The sequence below is a fragment of the Suillus subalutaceus genome, assembly GCF_016647625.1.
Source record: "Suillus subalutaceus strain FC151 chromosome Unknown DFJ58scaffold_110, whole genome shotgun sequence".
Classification (NCBI taxonomy): Eukaryota; Fungi; Basidiomycota; class Agaricomycetes; order Boletales; family Suillaceae; genus Suillus; species Suillus subalutaceus.
In genome coordinates, this window is record NW_024540359.1 from 160425 (window position 1) to 175775 (window position 15351).

Genomic DNA, 15351 nt, shown 5'->3' on the forward strand with positions numbered 1-15351 from the left:
TGATGTGAAGTTCATATGTTGCGCTTAGCAAATTTTCCCTCTTTCTTTCTTACCATTACCTTCACAGGTGGTTTCTCGCCTTTTTGGGCGTTCACTGTCGATGATGGTGGCCACCTTCCTCTTCCTTGTTCCACTCCTACCACGCATGCAACCCTTGGACTGTGGCAGATGGTTTCTCGCCTCTATGGGCGTTCACTTTCGATGATAGTGGCCATCTTCCTGTCCTTGGGCCATGCTGGTAGCTTCTTTCATTCTACTTGGTTGACTGGTGGTTTCTCGCCTCTATGGGCGTTCACTTTCGATGATCGTGGCCATCTTCTTCTTCCTTGTTCCATTCCTACCATGCATGCAACCCTTGGCTGTGGCGGATGGTTTCTCGCCTCTATGGGCGTTCACTTTCGATGATAGTGGCCATCTTCCTGTCCTTGGGCCATGCTGGTAGCTTCTTTCATTCTACTTGGTTGACTGGTGGTTTCTCGCCTCTATGGGCGTTCACTTTCGATGATCGTGGCCATCTTCTTCTTCCTTGTTCCATTCCTACCATGCATGCAACCCTTGGGCTGTGGCGGATGGTTTCTCGCCTCTATGGGCGTTCACTTTCGATGATAGTGGCCATCTTCCTGTCCTTGGGCCATGCTGGTAGCTTCTTTCATTCTACTTGGTTGACTGGTGGTTTCTCGCCTCTATGGGCGTTCACTTTCGATGATCGTGGCCATCTTCTTCTTCCTTGTTCCATTCCTACCATGCATGCAACCCTTGGGCTGTGGCGGATGGTTTCTCGCCTCTATGGGCGTTCACTTTCGATGATAGTGGCCATCTTCCTGTCCTTGGGCCATGCTGGTAGCTTCTTTCATTCTACTTGGTTGACTGGTGGTTTCTCGCCTCTATGGGCGTTCACTTTCGATGATCGTGGCCATCTTCCTCTTCCTTGTTCCACTCCTACCATGCATGCAACCCTTGGACTGTGGCGGATGGTTTCTCGCCTCTATGGGCGTTCACTTTCGATGATAGTGGCCATCTTCCTGTCCTTGGGCCATGCTGGTAGCTTCTTTCATTCTACTTGGTTGACTGGTAGTCTCTCGCCTCTATGGGTGTTCACTATTGATTATTGTGGCCACATTTCTTCATCGTCCCATCCCCCATATATTTTGTCTTAAGAGTTAGCCTGTGTCAGTGTGAGATGATTCGTGTAGGACACATGTGATTGAAATAAATTGGTGCTTGAAATATAACATGTTCAATTGTGTCTGGATTCATCATTAGGGCGTGTATAATTCTGATAGCATGTATCTCTGCCCGTGAGTATGTCACGAGCACGAACACTGGTCTTGGACATACAATACAGGATTACCTCTGTTGAGGCCTAAAGTGATTAAATCATGTGGGTGATTCAGATGTCGCCGGATTGACTACCAGATTCCTTAGTGTTGTTCATAGTGCCTGAATGGTATAAGGACGATATTCGGGCGCAAATGAACGAGTAGTGCATTGTCTGAATGCAAAAGTGGATGGTGATTGAAAATGCTGGGCAACACTCAGCTCGATGGCCTTGGAGCAGATACCTGTAACCTGCCCCATGATTATGAATGTTCGCGGTGAAACTTGTGAATGACACTCCAGGCGTGAAAACGTGACTGACAAATTATAATGTGAGAGGTGAATGTATGTAATTAATGATAACGTGAACGATGCATTGCAGGTACATACCTCAATAGAGCCACTACGTAATACTCGGATCCGTGACCTCGTGAGCGGGAAATATGAAGCGAAAAAACCATGATAGTGTAATAGCAACTTATGTCAATGGCTGCCGTCAGATATACTTGCAACAACGATAAGGCACCATCATGCACAGTGCGGCGAAACGTGTATTTCTTTCTAGATAAGTCGAACAATGATATAAATTGTAGTGTGTACATGAATTGCCCGTTGTCACACTATTTGATCAGGAACAAGGTGCCGCTGAAACATTCTCATCTATCAGCAGTGATGTTTTCCGCACTTCCACTGGAGATCCAGCAGTATATTTTAGCTCTTTCTACTCATGAGAAACATTCTGCTGCAAGAAATATGAGGGCGTCAATGAAGACATATCCGTGGTTATTATTTCATGCTATAATACGCAGAACGCCTAAAGTAACACATTTCATAACACTTTGACTGTTGCCAAAGTCTGATATGCTGGCAGTTACTAGGGCTGTTGTAACTGATACTTGACCGAACCTACCTAGTTCGCGAGGCGCTTGCTCCACCTGGCCACAAATAAAACACGTGTGCATTGTAATTTAGCGAACTGTGAGCCGCGCCCATGCCATGCATGCCAGTATGGAAATATGGCATCATGCACGTGTCGTGCGACATGTGTTGCCTTATTGTGGATATATAATAGTGGTGGTTAGATGATTCTGGTATTCCCGATCAGCCATGTTCGCTCAACTTCCACTGGAAATTCAGGAAATAATATTGGCTCTTGCGAGTCGCTGGAGACGATATGCGGCTTCAAACTTGACGGTCTCGCGCCAGACACATCCCTGGTGAGCAGCCAAATTGACAATGCACAAAAAGGGTTGAACTCAGCGACTATTACAACAGGATGGAACGAATGTTATATAAAAGCATCGTTCTCCGTGGTGACAATAGGGTCAAACGATTCCTTGCCTGTATTTTGTGTCGTCCAATGCACATGGACTTTGCACAAAGATCAATAAAATCTCTGTGTGTCTTCGGCAATGTGTCAGAATCTACATTAATCGACCTCCTGGGGCTTTGCAAAGGGATCACATGCCTTTCCCTCGCAGTTTATACAGATGCGTTCTGTGATGATCCTTCATTGCTGCTGCGCGCCCTAGATGTACTACCACTAAAGTCATTGGTGATATCCATGGAGGTCAATTGCACATCTGCAATCAACACATCGAGCGTGTTCCAGAGTCTCACTCATCTCGATATTGCCGATCAATTGTTGCTGGACGAATCACAAACAGGCTTAGAAGATCTTCATTCGTTGAGTCACCTGTTTGTGATTCTTATAACCAAGAAGTCAATCGCGGAGTCTGTGAAGCGCCTTCTCAGTAATGTACAGCTGCGAGTGCTTGGGTTACGAGTCATGGAGCCACACAAAGAGGTAATATCATGGCTGAACAAATATAGCATGAACGATCCTCGAGTCGTGCTGTTGCCGAAGGAATGGACATGCTGGGCCAAGCTAGGCCAGGGAAGCATGTTGGTCTGGGAGTTAGTCGATGAAATATTACAATCGCCACAACCGAAGGAAGGTATGTCGTTCCATTAAAATAATTGATGCGACAAACGCTGAGAAATTAATGCGGAAGGGCATCGCTGTTTGTTAATCCACACGATAAGAAATAGATACGCAGAATATAACGACATCAAGAGGGGAAGGGGATTTGACCCAATGTCGTGCTCCCAGGCACTCCCAAAGAAGCAAATGCGATGGTGCGCTCCCAAACATGCTCGATGATGGCACATAAATATGACTACAGATAGGCACAACGGATGATGTGACTTTGAACCATGTGATAGACGTTGATCCTCTACTCTGGGTGATGTAGCCATAACTATGTGCCATACAGTGTTACTTCTATTAGGTTGACGAGCATAATAAATACGATGTATATTCTGAGCTAATCGACATCCATTTCATCATCTCTCTCCACTGATTCTCCTATGTCCATAGGAAATGGCCTTGATTTCCGAGGACGTGGGGGAGGGGGAACCCTCTTGTTTCTCTTGGCCATCGTCATCTTCTTCTGAATCTCCCGACGCTTTTGCCTCGCTGTCTTTCTCCGGACATTGCCATCCGTGTCGAATGGCTGTGAGTCCATCAGGTCAGCTGCAAATATGCGCCTGCCCTTGATCAACTTCATGGCACGACGTGCTCTTGGGGCTTTCCTTTGACTCTCTGCCCCCCTTCCAACACAGTCGATCCTGTAAAATGCAGGATTTGTTGTGAATAATATGGCATCGTTCCTCTGTATCCACACTCTCTGACTGCTTGCAGGAAGACAGTGCAAGTCTGAAAATACTTCGTGTAACCCTTTCTTGAGCAATTTCTGCTGATCCTCCGCCATTGCCTTCATTATCTTGTGAAACTCCGCGATGTATCCATCTCCCTCCCAAAGCGTAGACCACTGAGTGTTGTTTTTATGGGAGGCATCAGGGTCAGGAAAGAATAGCGAGCACCTGTCCGCAAATGTTCTCGACTTTGGACCCATGCGACCTGGAGTTACACCTGTACTGTCATGCAGCCCAGCATTGCACGCTTCGAAGGCAACTGCACTGAGCGTATCATCGATGCTTGTTATCGTCCAGCACTTCATGGCCTCCTGGAGCGAGTTTGGGTGGGGTTGGATGCCTTTGAATACTTCGGGTGTCAGCATAAGCCACATCTGCCTCGTGAACATGACGATCAAACGTCCGACAGAGAGTTGAGTGTTGGATAACCTGGACGACCACATCCATGGTCTCATAATCATTGCAGGTGAGTTTGCAAGGGCTGCCTTAAGTCGGGTCCATGTCGGTGTCCGACCAATGGGATAGTCCTCCAGCTCTGACTCAGAACTTCGCCATGCATGCATCCTTCCTACTGCTCTATCCCTCTGAGCCTTTGCATTGACGCCCATCAGGGCCAGGACATTCACGTCATCGATTTGCTGGACCTCCTCCAGGCAGGTATCGCTGTCCAAATCGAATTCCTGTAAGAAAAACATCCCTGCTGTCTCGAGGACATTTCTATATTCAAGGAGGGCGAGGGATTCGCGGACGTGAAAGTCATAGACGATAGGGGTTGATGTAGTTGAGCGAAGCATGTGGTTTAGCAAGCCAGTAAGAATCCCGAGATTTGGAGGATTCTTTTTGACGATGGATATCTGGGTCCTCTGAATCTCCCGCACCCGCCGCCTGATAAGCTCGAACCAGATTTTGGATGGGACCCACAGGATTGGATCTGACTGCAGGTATTCTCTAGCCTACATGTAAATTATCGCCAGAGATATTCAGCTCGCATTCCAATCATACATGAAATGCAGATTACCGACCTTGCTTTCCATATTATCCAGCATTATTCTGGCTGCATGTCCACTGACCCTATACTCGTCCCTAACACCATATGTTTTATCCTTGCAACCATCGACAACCTTTGCGATTTCGAAGCATTCAGCCATGTAAGATGGGGACAGCTTGTATGCATCACTGTCAGATGCGAAATTCGCTTGGTTGTTGTTCGTCCGTATTGACTCATAGTAGAGGTTGTAGGTGCTCCTGAATGCGATGTGGGTTTGTTGAGATCTCTCCTGCTGCATCTCGGCCTGCATTGCCCCATATCTAGAGAGCGTGTTGTGATGATGTATTTCACCCCTCTTGTAGCCTCCTGCTCCAAATGATGCCTCCAACGCGTCTAATCTCCACACTCCTACCACTGGAACATCTGGGGAGTGAGGCGTAAATGAGATCCCCACGTCCACCAGCAGCTCGCCATGCCTCCTGTTCATCATGTATGGCCAGTCAAGGTCGGACAGATTTCGACGCAGTGCCTCTTCCGGCCCTTCGAAACGCCCTCGCTGACCATCCTTGGTAAGGAGCTTGATTCCCTTTCCTTCTAGAATAAAGAAAGACGACCCATACATGCTCAGCTCGCCCTCTCCATCGCGTATGCGAGCTTCCATGCGCTCCTGCACATCCATGAAGTCATCATTCGACAGTGGTATTGTCTTTGGAGCGCCCCATCCAGCCTTTCGTCCATCACCACCTCTAGCCTTGTATCGTGCCTCCTCCAATGTGTGCTTAAGGTAAGGCGCCCAACTAACATCAGTGCAGTCACCTATGGATGGAAGTAGCACTCTATCCCAAAAGATGTCCAAAGTTTCCTTTGGCATCAGCGTGATTCTTCGCCCATTTACTGGGTGTTGATGTATCATCCTAGGAAATGCGATATATAGATTGAGTGTCGATGAAGCCGAGGATATGCGCCCAATACCGGTATGAGGGATGGCAGACATCGGAAATCGTTTTGACAACCATTCTGTCCTACCACCGGGCGCACTGGCATCTGCTTCTGACTGTGGAATTGTGATGTCGACATATGTGTGATTGTGCTTGAATATGCCAGGTTTCGTTTGAAATGACGGAGTGAGATAGATCCCCACGGACCCCATGCATCGGAACTCCTTCGTGGTCCAAATGATACTGTCTATGTCTAAAGAAATCTCTATTTCGTCTTCTGAAAATCTAACGGAATCTCGTTCAAGGTCGACATACAAGGACGTGCCATCGCCATAACGATGACTGGTGCAGCCACGAACAAAGGCGTTGTGTCCGAACCTACATTGATGATGGAGTGGGGGATCATGTTGGGCAGAGTCGATCAGTTCAGATGCAGCCAGAATTTCTACATCTGCGACGTGCGTTTGACGTGCTCCCCCATCTGACCCTAGTCGAGCCAGACTATATGCGCCTGTTACGCGGTCTGGAACCTGACTTGAAGGATCATGGGAGTCGGTTGTGCCAATGGGCATGACATGGTCCATGGTGGCTATGGGGTCGCATTGATAGAATATATGGAATGAGCTAGGGGTGATGCGGTAGCCATGATCAACCCAGTGCACCCAAGCAGTGGAGATCTGGATTCCTCCCGCCTGGAATGTCATCGCCTGATTGATTTCCCTGGGAGTTACTAACATCTCGATCGTTGGTCCACCTTCATAATCGTCGAACGTGCGGTCATCGGGAATCCACCTCCGACCTGCATATGCAGCCAGAGAGCGCGGTGCAATGGGACGTGGAAATCGTTTGTTGCTTCCAAGATGCCAATCTTTCACTCTCCTACGAGATGCTGAGGCGGATACAGAGCGTTGTGAGTCGGTGGTATCCTGGACATCAGGTTGCGTGTCCGGCTCGACTTGAATGTGCGTGCCAACCGCACGAGGGACTATATCATTCCGATTTCGAGATCCAGTCAGTTGCTTGATTGCTTTGAAAAGCTTCGCGAGGTTCTTCTTTCTACCCGTAGGCAGGGTCGTACCCATGGAATCCTCTTCATCACTCCGTTCAGCGTCACAACCATCCTCCTGATCGACTGGGGTTCGAACTCCATTCTTGCCATTGTGTGAGGGGTGATCCATCTCCTGATTTACCACGGGACGTTGACATATTGAGCAGGTTGCGCTAACAACGGTCAATTTCCGCAGGAGCTTTAGGCATTCAGCCTGGTGCCGCCCATTCTGAATCGCATTGATGATATCTTCGCCTGGCAGCTCGTCCTCTCGCCATTCCTCTCGTGCGACATCAAGGAGCATGAGATAGTCGCTACAACAGAGCCTGACACGACCAGCAATCAGACCCAAGATCTGGATGCGCAGCTTGTGGCCGCACTGAACTTGAAACACTGGCAAGTTACCGTGCTCATCTAATCCAGCGCTGAGGCATTGCTCGAGCACGGAGCAAGCAATTGGACCGCAATCTACTCCATTTTGCTCCCAATCCATTGATATCACAGACACATCAGCGACATCCCCTGTGCCCCAGCCATGAAGGGCACCAATTCTCCTCCAATAATCCGGTCCTCTCCACTCGTTCCAGTCGTCTGGATCTAGTCCGTCGATGTCCATCGCGTCGTTGGATATATGGCGACCCAGGACATGGGCCTTTTGTCGCTGATAGTCAAAAATCACTGTAAAGAAATGATCGGAGTGGTGGACTACGAATCCAACAGGGACAATAGGACATATGCCATCAGGAGGTATAAAAGAGCTCCTCCGGAAGAGCTCCACTTCCTCATCCTCCATCTCGGCCGCCATTGCTGTATGCATATTCATGTATCTCATGCGTGATCTGCCAAGCAGCTCATACCACACATGGGACAAATAAAAGTCTGCTACTGTGGCCTCAAGCCACTCATTCAACCCGAGACTTGCCCAAGTGTCTAAAACAGATGTCCAAACACCCGGTCTGGCCATTGCACGAGCTGTGATTGGGGCGAATAAAATAAGTGTTTTATCCTATGTAAAATTTATGATGAACTCACAAGCGATTTCCTCGACTGTCAGTTCAGGTATCGTAGGTGGTGAGGCTTCACGCGAAGGCGATTGACCGATGGCCTCTGGTGGTGGAGATAACCTATACTCATCATCAGGTATTCTGCTGCGAGAGTGTGTTGGACTCCCTGATGAAAGATGTTACAACACATGCACGGCAGTAAAAACGTGTAAGATGCTTACGATGGGTGTTCGATTGAAATTCACTTAAATGTGATTCATGAACGACTGCCCGTTTGGACGCTGCATATTCGATATCGTTGACATGTAGATTCAATCAGTATTTCGAATATCACTGACCGGTCTCTCTGGCACGCACAACGCGCCTTTTCGGACGTCCCCTGAGTCGCCTATTACTTGATCGACCATTTCTTGGTTCATCCTCCTCTATGCATAGGTCATTGTCATTGTCACGCTCGCAGTGACCCACATATTCATGCTTGTCGTCCTGGACGGGTTTGCTTGTAGCACGGATGATGCACCTAGAATTACGATTCCGCAGCTCCTTGGATGATGATATCTTATCCGTTGATACCATTACCTCTTGACGTTGTCCTACACCAATGGTCAAGTAAATACGGATAGAGGTCAATTATAGAAGCTCACGATGTGTAGTCGCTTTTCGTGCTGGTCGTCCACGTGGACGGCGTTGTTTATGTACCTTTGAATTATCCGTCTGTTTTGGTATGCCCCTGACATCTCTTTTCTTTGACTGTGCCCTCACATCATCATCGCTATTTGAGTTATCGTCTTCTAGTGGGCTCCAATCCAGGATGCCAGATAACATGATCTGCTGCAAGACGTCAGCTGTATGCGACTCTTCATCATCAGCCATCTTCCATTGCTCATCCTCCTCGTCTATTGTGCTCGCGAGGTGTAGATCAGTCAGGCTATCACGAAGCACATCGACGTCTTGTGACACACTCTCTGGGACCGGACTGATTGTAGCACGGATGACTCGTGCATTTGTATGCTTGATGTTCTGAGCTGGTCCATCAGGTGGGAGTATGGGTACCAACTTTACACCTGCATAAGAGTCTCAATTTGATATGTAAACAGGGGATCAGTTGATGTACTCACGACGTTGAACAACTCTCTTTCGTGGCCTGCCTCGCTTTGGCTTTTGTTTTGCGATCTCATCCTTCCCCTGGTCCAAAATATGACATCGTTCTATGCCTGCAGATGGTGCTCCAATATTGCCAGTAGGCTTTAATGCGTCCTCATACGCACTCTTGACAGCTTGATTAACATTAGTCTCTGGGATGATTGAACCCTCCGTATCCCAATCCAGGATCTTCAATTCAAATATTTGCTGGAGAAGGTCGACAGACTCGTCGTCGTCCATTAGACGCTGTGTGCTGTTGTGTGAGTGGTGGACACTGTTGCAAATATTATTATATGATGTTCAGCCCGAAATTCCCCATAACGTCCATGTGCATGGGCCGCAATGAAGCGAATTGTTCCTCGATGTAATAACTAGGCGATCGCGTATTCTATATACAATTCCTGTCGATTTACTGACCCCATCCTGCCATTTCCTCTGCATTATTCGGCCATCTTAAGGTTTCGGTTTAATTGAATGGAGAATTGACTTTCAATGAGCTGAAGTCCGATTTCATCATTTATGTGATGTAACACTGCATAGAATGTCGTAAGGGCAACCCTTGTCTTATTTTCTTGATCCGTTCACCAGATTATTACATCTTTAGAGGACGTACAATAGCTCCCGCTGCAAGGTACCTATTGGTTTTTAAAAAGTGCTCGACCATCTTGCTAGCACTTGCTGTTCCACCCCAACTATTATGTCCCACCGACCATCAATTTCCAGCTGTGCATCCCGCACAGGGGGAAGGAGAACACTAACCCCTATGCGCCATAGTCATCCCAAGCTTCAGCGATTGAGGCGATGCACGTCTTTAGAATGTACGCTGAATCTTTTCCCACTGGTGGTCTTTTAATTTCTGATTTATGATCGCATACCTTGTTTTGACAGGGGTCCACACTACTAACGACAACTCTGATGATATTGATGATAACCGGATGGTCATTCGAGTAGGGGAAGAGTACGAATTGGTCTGTATACTGGAGGGTGATCCTGAAGTACTTTGTGCAGTCTCGCAATATTTCCCCTCGATGAAAGAGCAGTGCCAATGCAAGATGGTAGTCTACCAGCGATTTCTTATTGGTTATGGCAAGGTAGCCGACATCTACCTGAAGACTGGGCGACAAGTACAGGCAAGTACATTCGTTATTTGACTAGACCTCATTTATTTTACACCTTACTTGAAGGACGTGTGGCTCGAAATGCAGTGGTATTACAGAAAGGTGGATTTGGAAGATGAGGATGTCGAGTACGTTTGTATATTTACCATCAATCACTGAAATAATATTTTGACAAATGCGTTCATTTAGTCTTGCGAGATGTGTGGGTGAATATGAGCTTGTTCTCAGTAATCACACGTCTGTAGTAGATATACGTTGCGTCGAGGGTACGTTCTTCGAGATTCACGGACTATTGATGGATTACATTTACATACTTGTAGATCATGCGACCATCTTGCCATACAATGAAGGTGATCTCGAGCAGCCACAGATACCTATAAGGACACTGTACAATCGATGGACCATTGACGTCGAGTTCTCAAAGCATAGGAATGTTGTTTATATGGAAGGGGTGAACGTTAGCGTACGCCTCTCTCTCTGTCCCTCTTTTCACCTCTTTGCTTTGATCTCAAGCTGACGACAGCTACAGAACTCTCAGAATGCGTCAAAGTGCGGATGCAATAAATGTGATCCCGTGTTCTCTTCACCAACAAACCTGCAGCGATACTGCAGGAAGTGTCAGCGGTGGTTTAATGAGACATGTGTTGCAACTCATTGTCGTCAGATAAGAAGCAATGTGAAGGCAGGCCTGCCATCCAATTTTCGTGATATCGACTTTGACCCACAGTTCATGTCACTATTGACCATGCCAATTCGACGAGGAGGATCATGTGGAATAGTTGGGAATGGATCGCTCATAGTACAGGCAATCGCGCTGATCGAGCAGGCGAGGACCCTTGGACGACTACCTGATGGATGGAAGGACATTATGCAGAAAGCAGTTCTGCCAGCAACGGATGAGATCATTCCCAGATACTAATGCTTGACTTGTACAAGGCAGTGATCTAGCAATATTTACCGTTCATTACTTAATTTCATTTCTTACACTATGATTCTCGTCTCAGATCAAGTCATTACATTTGTGGAATGAATTTATATCGCGGTGGCCCATGTGATTAATCCCATGTTCGATCGAAAGCTGAATTTGTCTCTGGCATCGCAATGGGGTTAGAGCCCTTGTATCCGACCCTAATATGACACACCATTTAGTCAATAAGATGTTGGCTAGTGCAATACAAGGAATATCGGTTCCGAGTTCAGCGGAATCGAATATATGATGGTCTGTTGGTCTAGCCCACTCGTTAACATATTCCCCCCATGAATCCATCATGTCACTTTCGTCAATGGAGCTCAGCCGATGCGCAGCAGTTGTTGAAAGTGAAAGGGACCATCCAAGACGTCGATGGAGAGTGTTCATTCAAACTCACTGGGCAGTCACACAAGGGATGCAAAATTGCTCCCCACTATCGTTTACCCCTTTACGCCCTCAACACAAGAAGTTCGGCATATACAGAACGGTCGTGCAACACCTACAGGACGCACGCAGTGAAGAGGCTGCTCGCCACCGAAATACGTATCTTTCAGTCATGCGATATTTGAATGACGTACGGATTGCATTCCTGGACGATGCTGGTGTATGTTCAGATGCACTACGAACAGACTTTAGATCTGGCACTAGACTATTACCTATGGTTAGACCACACAGGCTCTGGCTTTCACGACGAGTGTCGCACGACCTTGGCCACCGCTCATGGAGTTACCTTTGAAGGCTTAAAGAATGGGCAGTGTCCAGATATACTGGTGTGTTCGTGCGTGCTGTATCAGGTTTAAGTATATTCGCTCCTGATAATATGAGCCAGTTGATTGGACGTCCTATCACAAGAAAAAATGCAACGAGCAAGATTTTTGCGGAGCATTACAGGGATCTGGTGGAGGGGAAGATATCCAGTCTCTACTCAATATGGTTTGATGCCTGTATTGATGCAGCCAGCGACCAAATGAGTCCACCTGAGTCGGGCCATTCAGTTGCTGATTGATGAGATGATGCTTGTTGATTGGTACGTATCTCATACAACACATCTTATATATATATATATATATAATATGACTTCAAGCAGCCGACGTCGAACCCTATCCCAAATTTTCCACTGCCCTTGGATAAGAAATGTCGTAGAATGGCCCTCAGGACTCTTCATGGCGATGCACGTCAAATCTTCATCGGTGGCTTTGGACGATTGTTAGCAAGTCATGTGTGTGATGCGATTTCGAGAAATTCAAGGCCTCGATTATAATGAGTCCTTGGAGAACATGATTGCTAATGGATTGCTCCTGACAGCACGCAGTACAGAAGAGTTCTTGGAGATATTCGGTATGATAGAGATGATATCGACATGCCAGAGTTAAGGGTGGACCGTAGTCCAATGGCAAGATTTTTCATTGCTGGTCGCGCGCTCTACACAGGCCTGGGCCAAGGAATGCGTGGTCGACTACGACCCAACGTTGGGTCTATGGATCCAATTGTCAAAGAGTCATGGGTTTCCTCAGGACAATCGATGAATGAGTTGAGTGTTGATATAAAGTGGAGGATAGGTAATACTGGAACCACCGCAGGACGTGATATGCAACTTGAACCAGCAATGTGATCAATGCTGGCGTGCAATGCGAGTGCATTGACGAACACACAGGCCAACCATCTAGCAGTCGTGCAATGTCCGATTGTGGTGTACAAACACACACTCGTATACAAGATGATCCCGCCATGGACGACTCCGTCGTTGGTTCACCTCAGCCCGTTCTTCATGTTCCTGGCCCTTACCAACCCACTCATGTAGCCCCCATAGATACAGAGTGCGGTTATTCAAGTTCACAGCACCATGAAGAAGACTTCAATGAATGTCATATTGTATGCGTGCGTGTCAATCCCCTGTCTGGCATCGGCAGAATGATTGATCTATCGCGACAGGATGATACTGGATACTTTTTGTCGCCAGAAAATCGCAGCGATCATTCTGGTGACATATCCAACAATGTGTCAGCTCATCTGGAAGCATCGATTACTACAAATGCAGATGTCTCTCATACATCGAGCTCATCTCATGATTCAAGTCTAATAATGGACTTCAATCCATTGCATGAATGGCATCAGGTTCACGGCCGCGACACAGCATTGGATATCAGTGATACGACTATCACCTCCTTTGAAGTCGAGATTGCGTCAGGCGAAGCAATCTCGCACAACCACAACCCCTGCAGTCACCCTACAAAGACAGGGCCCATTGAAGCGTGGACGGCCAGTCGTATTCGCTACACAACGGCCAGTACTTAAAGGGAAGGCAAATGCATCCTCTCACCCGGTGGAATCTCTAAAGTACACCATTCAAGACATGGTTCGCGAGTCTCAAATGGGTGCTCAATCTGTCATGCCTTTTGTACGTCATTGAAATATGTACTTGAGTTGGACTGATGTCACTGCATAGATGACGTCCTTTCTCATGGACCCACACGGGCTGAATTTCTTCCGATTAACGATTAAAACCAATCACGATATGTGGTTGGCTATCGTTCGACATCTGGCAATCCTCCGTCGCAGTGAACGCTTGTCACAGGCTATGAGTACCAAGGCAGCATCACTAATGTCAATTGACATATGGCTCAAGGATATTGCGATTGAGTGCGAAGCACTTAACAGTCAGACCGCAGACACAGTGCTTTCCCCATTTGTAGGCAGACCTTCTGTCCAAGATGGTGCTATGCTAAGTTTTGGATGAGCAGGCGCATTATGTAATTGTTCGACTCTCAACCGACGCCTTATCGGACAAGGAATCAGTGCGTTCAATGTTGCACGGAATTTGGGTGAACATCTTGATTCGCTAGTTTATCATTTTCTCAAGCTAACGATGATATGGTATACCCCACAGACACAGGACAACGTAAAATATGTGACTACAGTGATTCGATATCTCCTACGAGTGTTTCAGTCGCATGCAACTGACATATACACCCCTGGACTTCGAATGCTAGCATTTGTGATGAAGGAAAAGACAGGCGCCGAGACAGCTAGCACAGATTGATGTACGTAGTGACACAGTGCCTATCAATGCTTTCCGCAATGATTCAGATTACACTCCACACGATTGGTATTACATCGGTTCGAATGACTACTTTTTCATGTAGTAAGAGCCAAATGAGATAGTGGTCAACGATGCGCGAGACGTATACGACTGAGTGAGGAACGCGTAAGTGAACTGTAGAAGCAAGACCTGGGTTGACAAAACATCCATGACACAAAGTATGATACGCAGAATATATATGCATCGAAATGCGATCAAGATATGATGCCGATTTCCCGTTCTTGCTCGGAGGTGAGTGGCCACTCGTACCATACGCTCCATAGTTCTGAGACTGAGCCGCGTGTATCCAGCTTGGACATGGAATGGCCTTCTCCACGGTTTTTGCACTCCAAACATGCATACTTTATTTTTGTGGTCAACCAGTGCTTCCCATAAAACTGCTTTCCATGACGAGTGAAGCTCATGTTGTATGCAGGGGCTTGGCAGTCTGGATTCAAACATCGGTATATGTCTAGCCCCCAAGGCCTCCTGTCCTTGAGATTGGAGTATGCCAGGACTCTCGTATAAACCACGCGTAGTCGCACGTTATTTTGCCCGACGTGCGTCTCAGAGAAGGAGAGAAATACTGGTGATTGGTTGAGGGCGTGTCTGTCTTCCCCAAACGATTCCTCCAGTGCGTCCCAGAACTTCATGTCATATATGTAAACGTTTTCGATGAACCGATTCAACGCAGGGACCACGACCGAATCCATCGTTGATACGCCTGCAAATGTCAGGATGAAATCAAAGATGTCACTGATGTCTTGCATGTTTGAATCTAACGTTGGACGATTGCATGAAGACATTACCCACCTTTCGACAATGCGCCTTAACAACATAGCACTTTCGGCCACCCTTCCCGTGGATCCACAGGCACAAATGACGAGCCCGCGAACGCATGGCCCAACCCCTGAATCGTTGTTGATAGCACCAATGGCTTGTGTTGCGACCTTCAAGTTGTCATCGCCAATGTAGTTCGATAGAAGCTACATTTCAAATTTATACGATACTCGGTCATTGCCAGATAT

General features: G+C 47.2%; 7 protein-coding genes across 7 annotated transcripts; 5 read left to right on the forward strand and 2 right to left on the reverse strand.

The window, feature by feature from the left end:
- Positions 1-15: 15 nt before the first annotated feature.
- Positions 16-1157, forward strand: DFJ58DRAFT_731727 (uncharacterized protein; the record flags this gene model as incomplete). The annotated part of the gene is made up of 2 exons (XM_041386079.1): positions 16-361; positions 409-1157. The coding sequence occupies 2 exons, from the start codon at positions 16-18 to the stop codon at positions 1155-1157; spliced, it is 1095 nt and encodes a 364-aa protein (XP_041240267.1).
- Positions 1158-2881: 1724 nt separating this feature from the next.
- Positions 2882-3572, forward strand: DFJ58DRAFT_844417 (uncharacterized protein; the record flags this gene model as incomplete). Its single annotated transcript, XM_041393078.1, has 3 exons — positions 2882-3275; positions 3431-3456; positions 3504-3572. 3 exons carry the CDS (start codon positions 2882-2884, stop codon positions 3570-3572), a joined length of 489 nt encoding a protein of 162 aa, XP_041240268.1.
- A 72-nt stretch (positions 3573-3644) lies between these two features.
- DFJ58DRAFT_854529 (uncharacterized protein) lies at positions 3645-9396 on the reverse strand (the record flags this gene model as incomplete). Its single annotated transcript, XM_041393871.1, has 7 exons — positions 3645-4988; positions 5058-7981; positions 8042-8179; positions 8235-8294; positions 8352-8606; positions 8658-9077; positions 9132-9396. 7 exons carry the CDS (start codon positions 9394-9396, stop codon positions 3645-3647), a joined length of 5406 nt encoding a protein of 1801 aa, XP_041240269.1.
- Positions 9397-9919: 523 nt separating this feature from the next.
- DFJ58DRAFT_731729 (uncharacterized protein) lies at positions 9920-11193 on the forward strand (the record flags this gene model as incomplete). The annotated part of the gene is made up of 8 exons (XM_041386080.1): positions 9920-9974; positions 10045-10280; positions 10341-10402; positions 10464-10540; positions 10595-10737; positions 10804-10823; positions 10876-10891; positions 10939-11193. The coding sequence occupies 8 exons, from the start codon at positions 9920-9922 to the stop codon at positions 11191-11193; spliced, it is 864 nt and encodes a 287-aa protein (XP_041240270.1).
- Positions 11194-11542: 349 nt separating this feature from the next.
- DFJ58DRAFT_731730 (uncharacterized protein) lies at positions 11543-11988 on the forward strand (the record flags this gene model as incomplete). The annotated part of the gene is made up of 2 exons (XM_041386081.1): positions 11543-11848; positions 11911-11988. The coding sequence occupies 2 exons, from the start codon at positions 11543-11545 to the stop codon at positions 11986-11988; spliced, it is 384 nt and encodes a 127-aa protein (XP_041240271.1).
- A 616-nt stretch (positions 11989-12604) lies between these two features.
- On the forward strand, positions 12605-13981 carry DFJ58DRAFT_731731 (uncharacterized protein; the record flags this gene model as incomplete). The annotated part of the gene is made up of 5 exons (XM_041386082.1): positions 12605-12792; positions 12849-13122; positions 13177-13359; positions 13418-13642; positions 13691-13981. The coding sequence occupies 5 exons, from the start codon at positions 12605-12607 to the stop codon at positions 13979-13981; spliced, it is 1161 nt and encodes a 386-aa protein (XP_041240272.1).
- A 557-nt stretch (positions 13982-14538) lies between these two features.
- DFJ58DRAFT_665394 (uncharacterized protein) lies at positions 14539-15216 on the reverse strand (the record flags this gene model as incomplete). Its single annotated transcript, XM_041382501.1, has 2 exons — positions 14539-15079; positions 15137-15216. Coding segments are annotated over 2 exons (621 nt in total), but the record flags the coding sequence as incomplete, so codon positions are not given.
- Between the last annotated feature and the right edge of the window lie 135 nt (positions 15217-15351).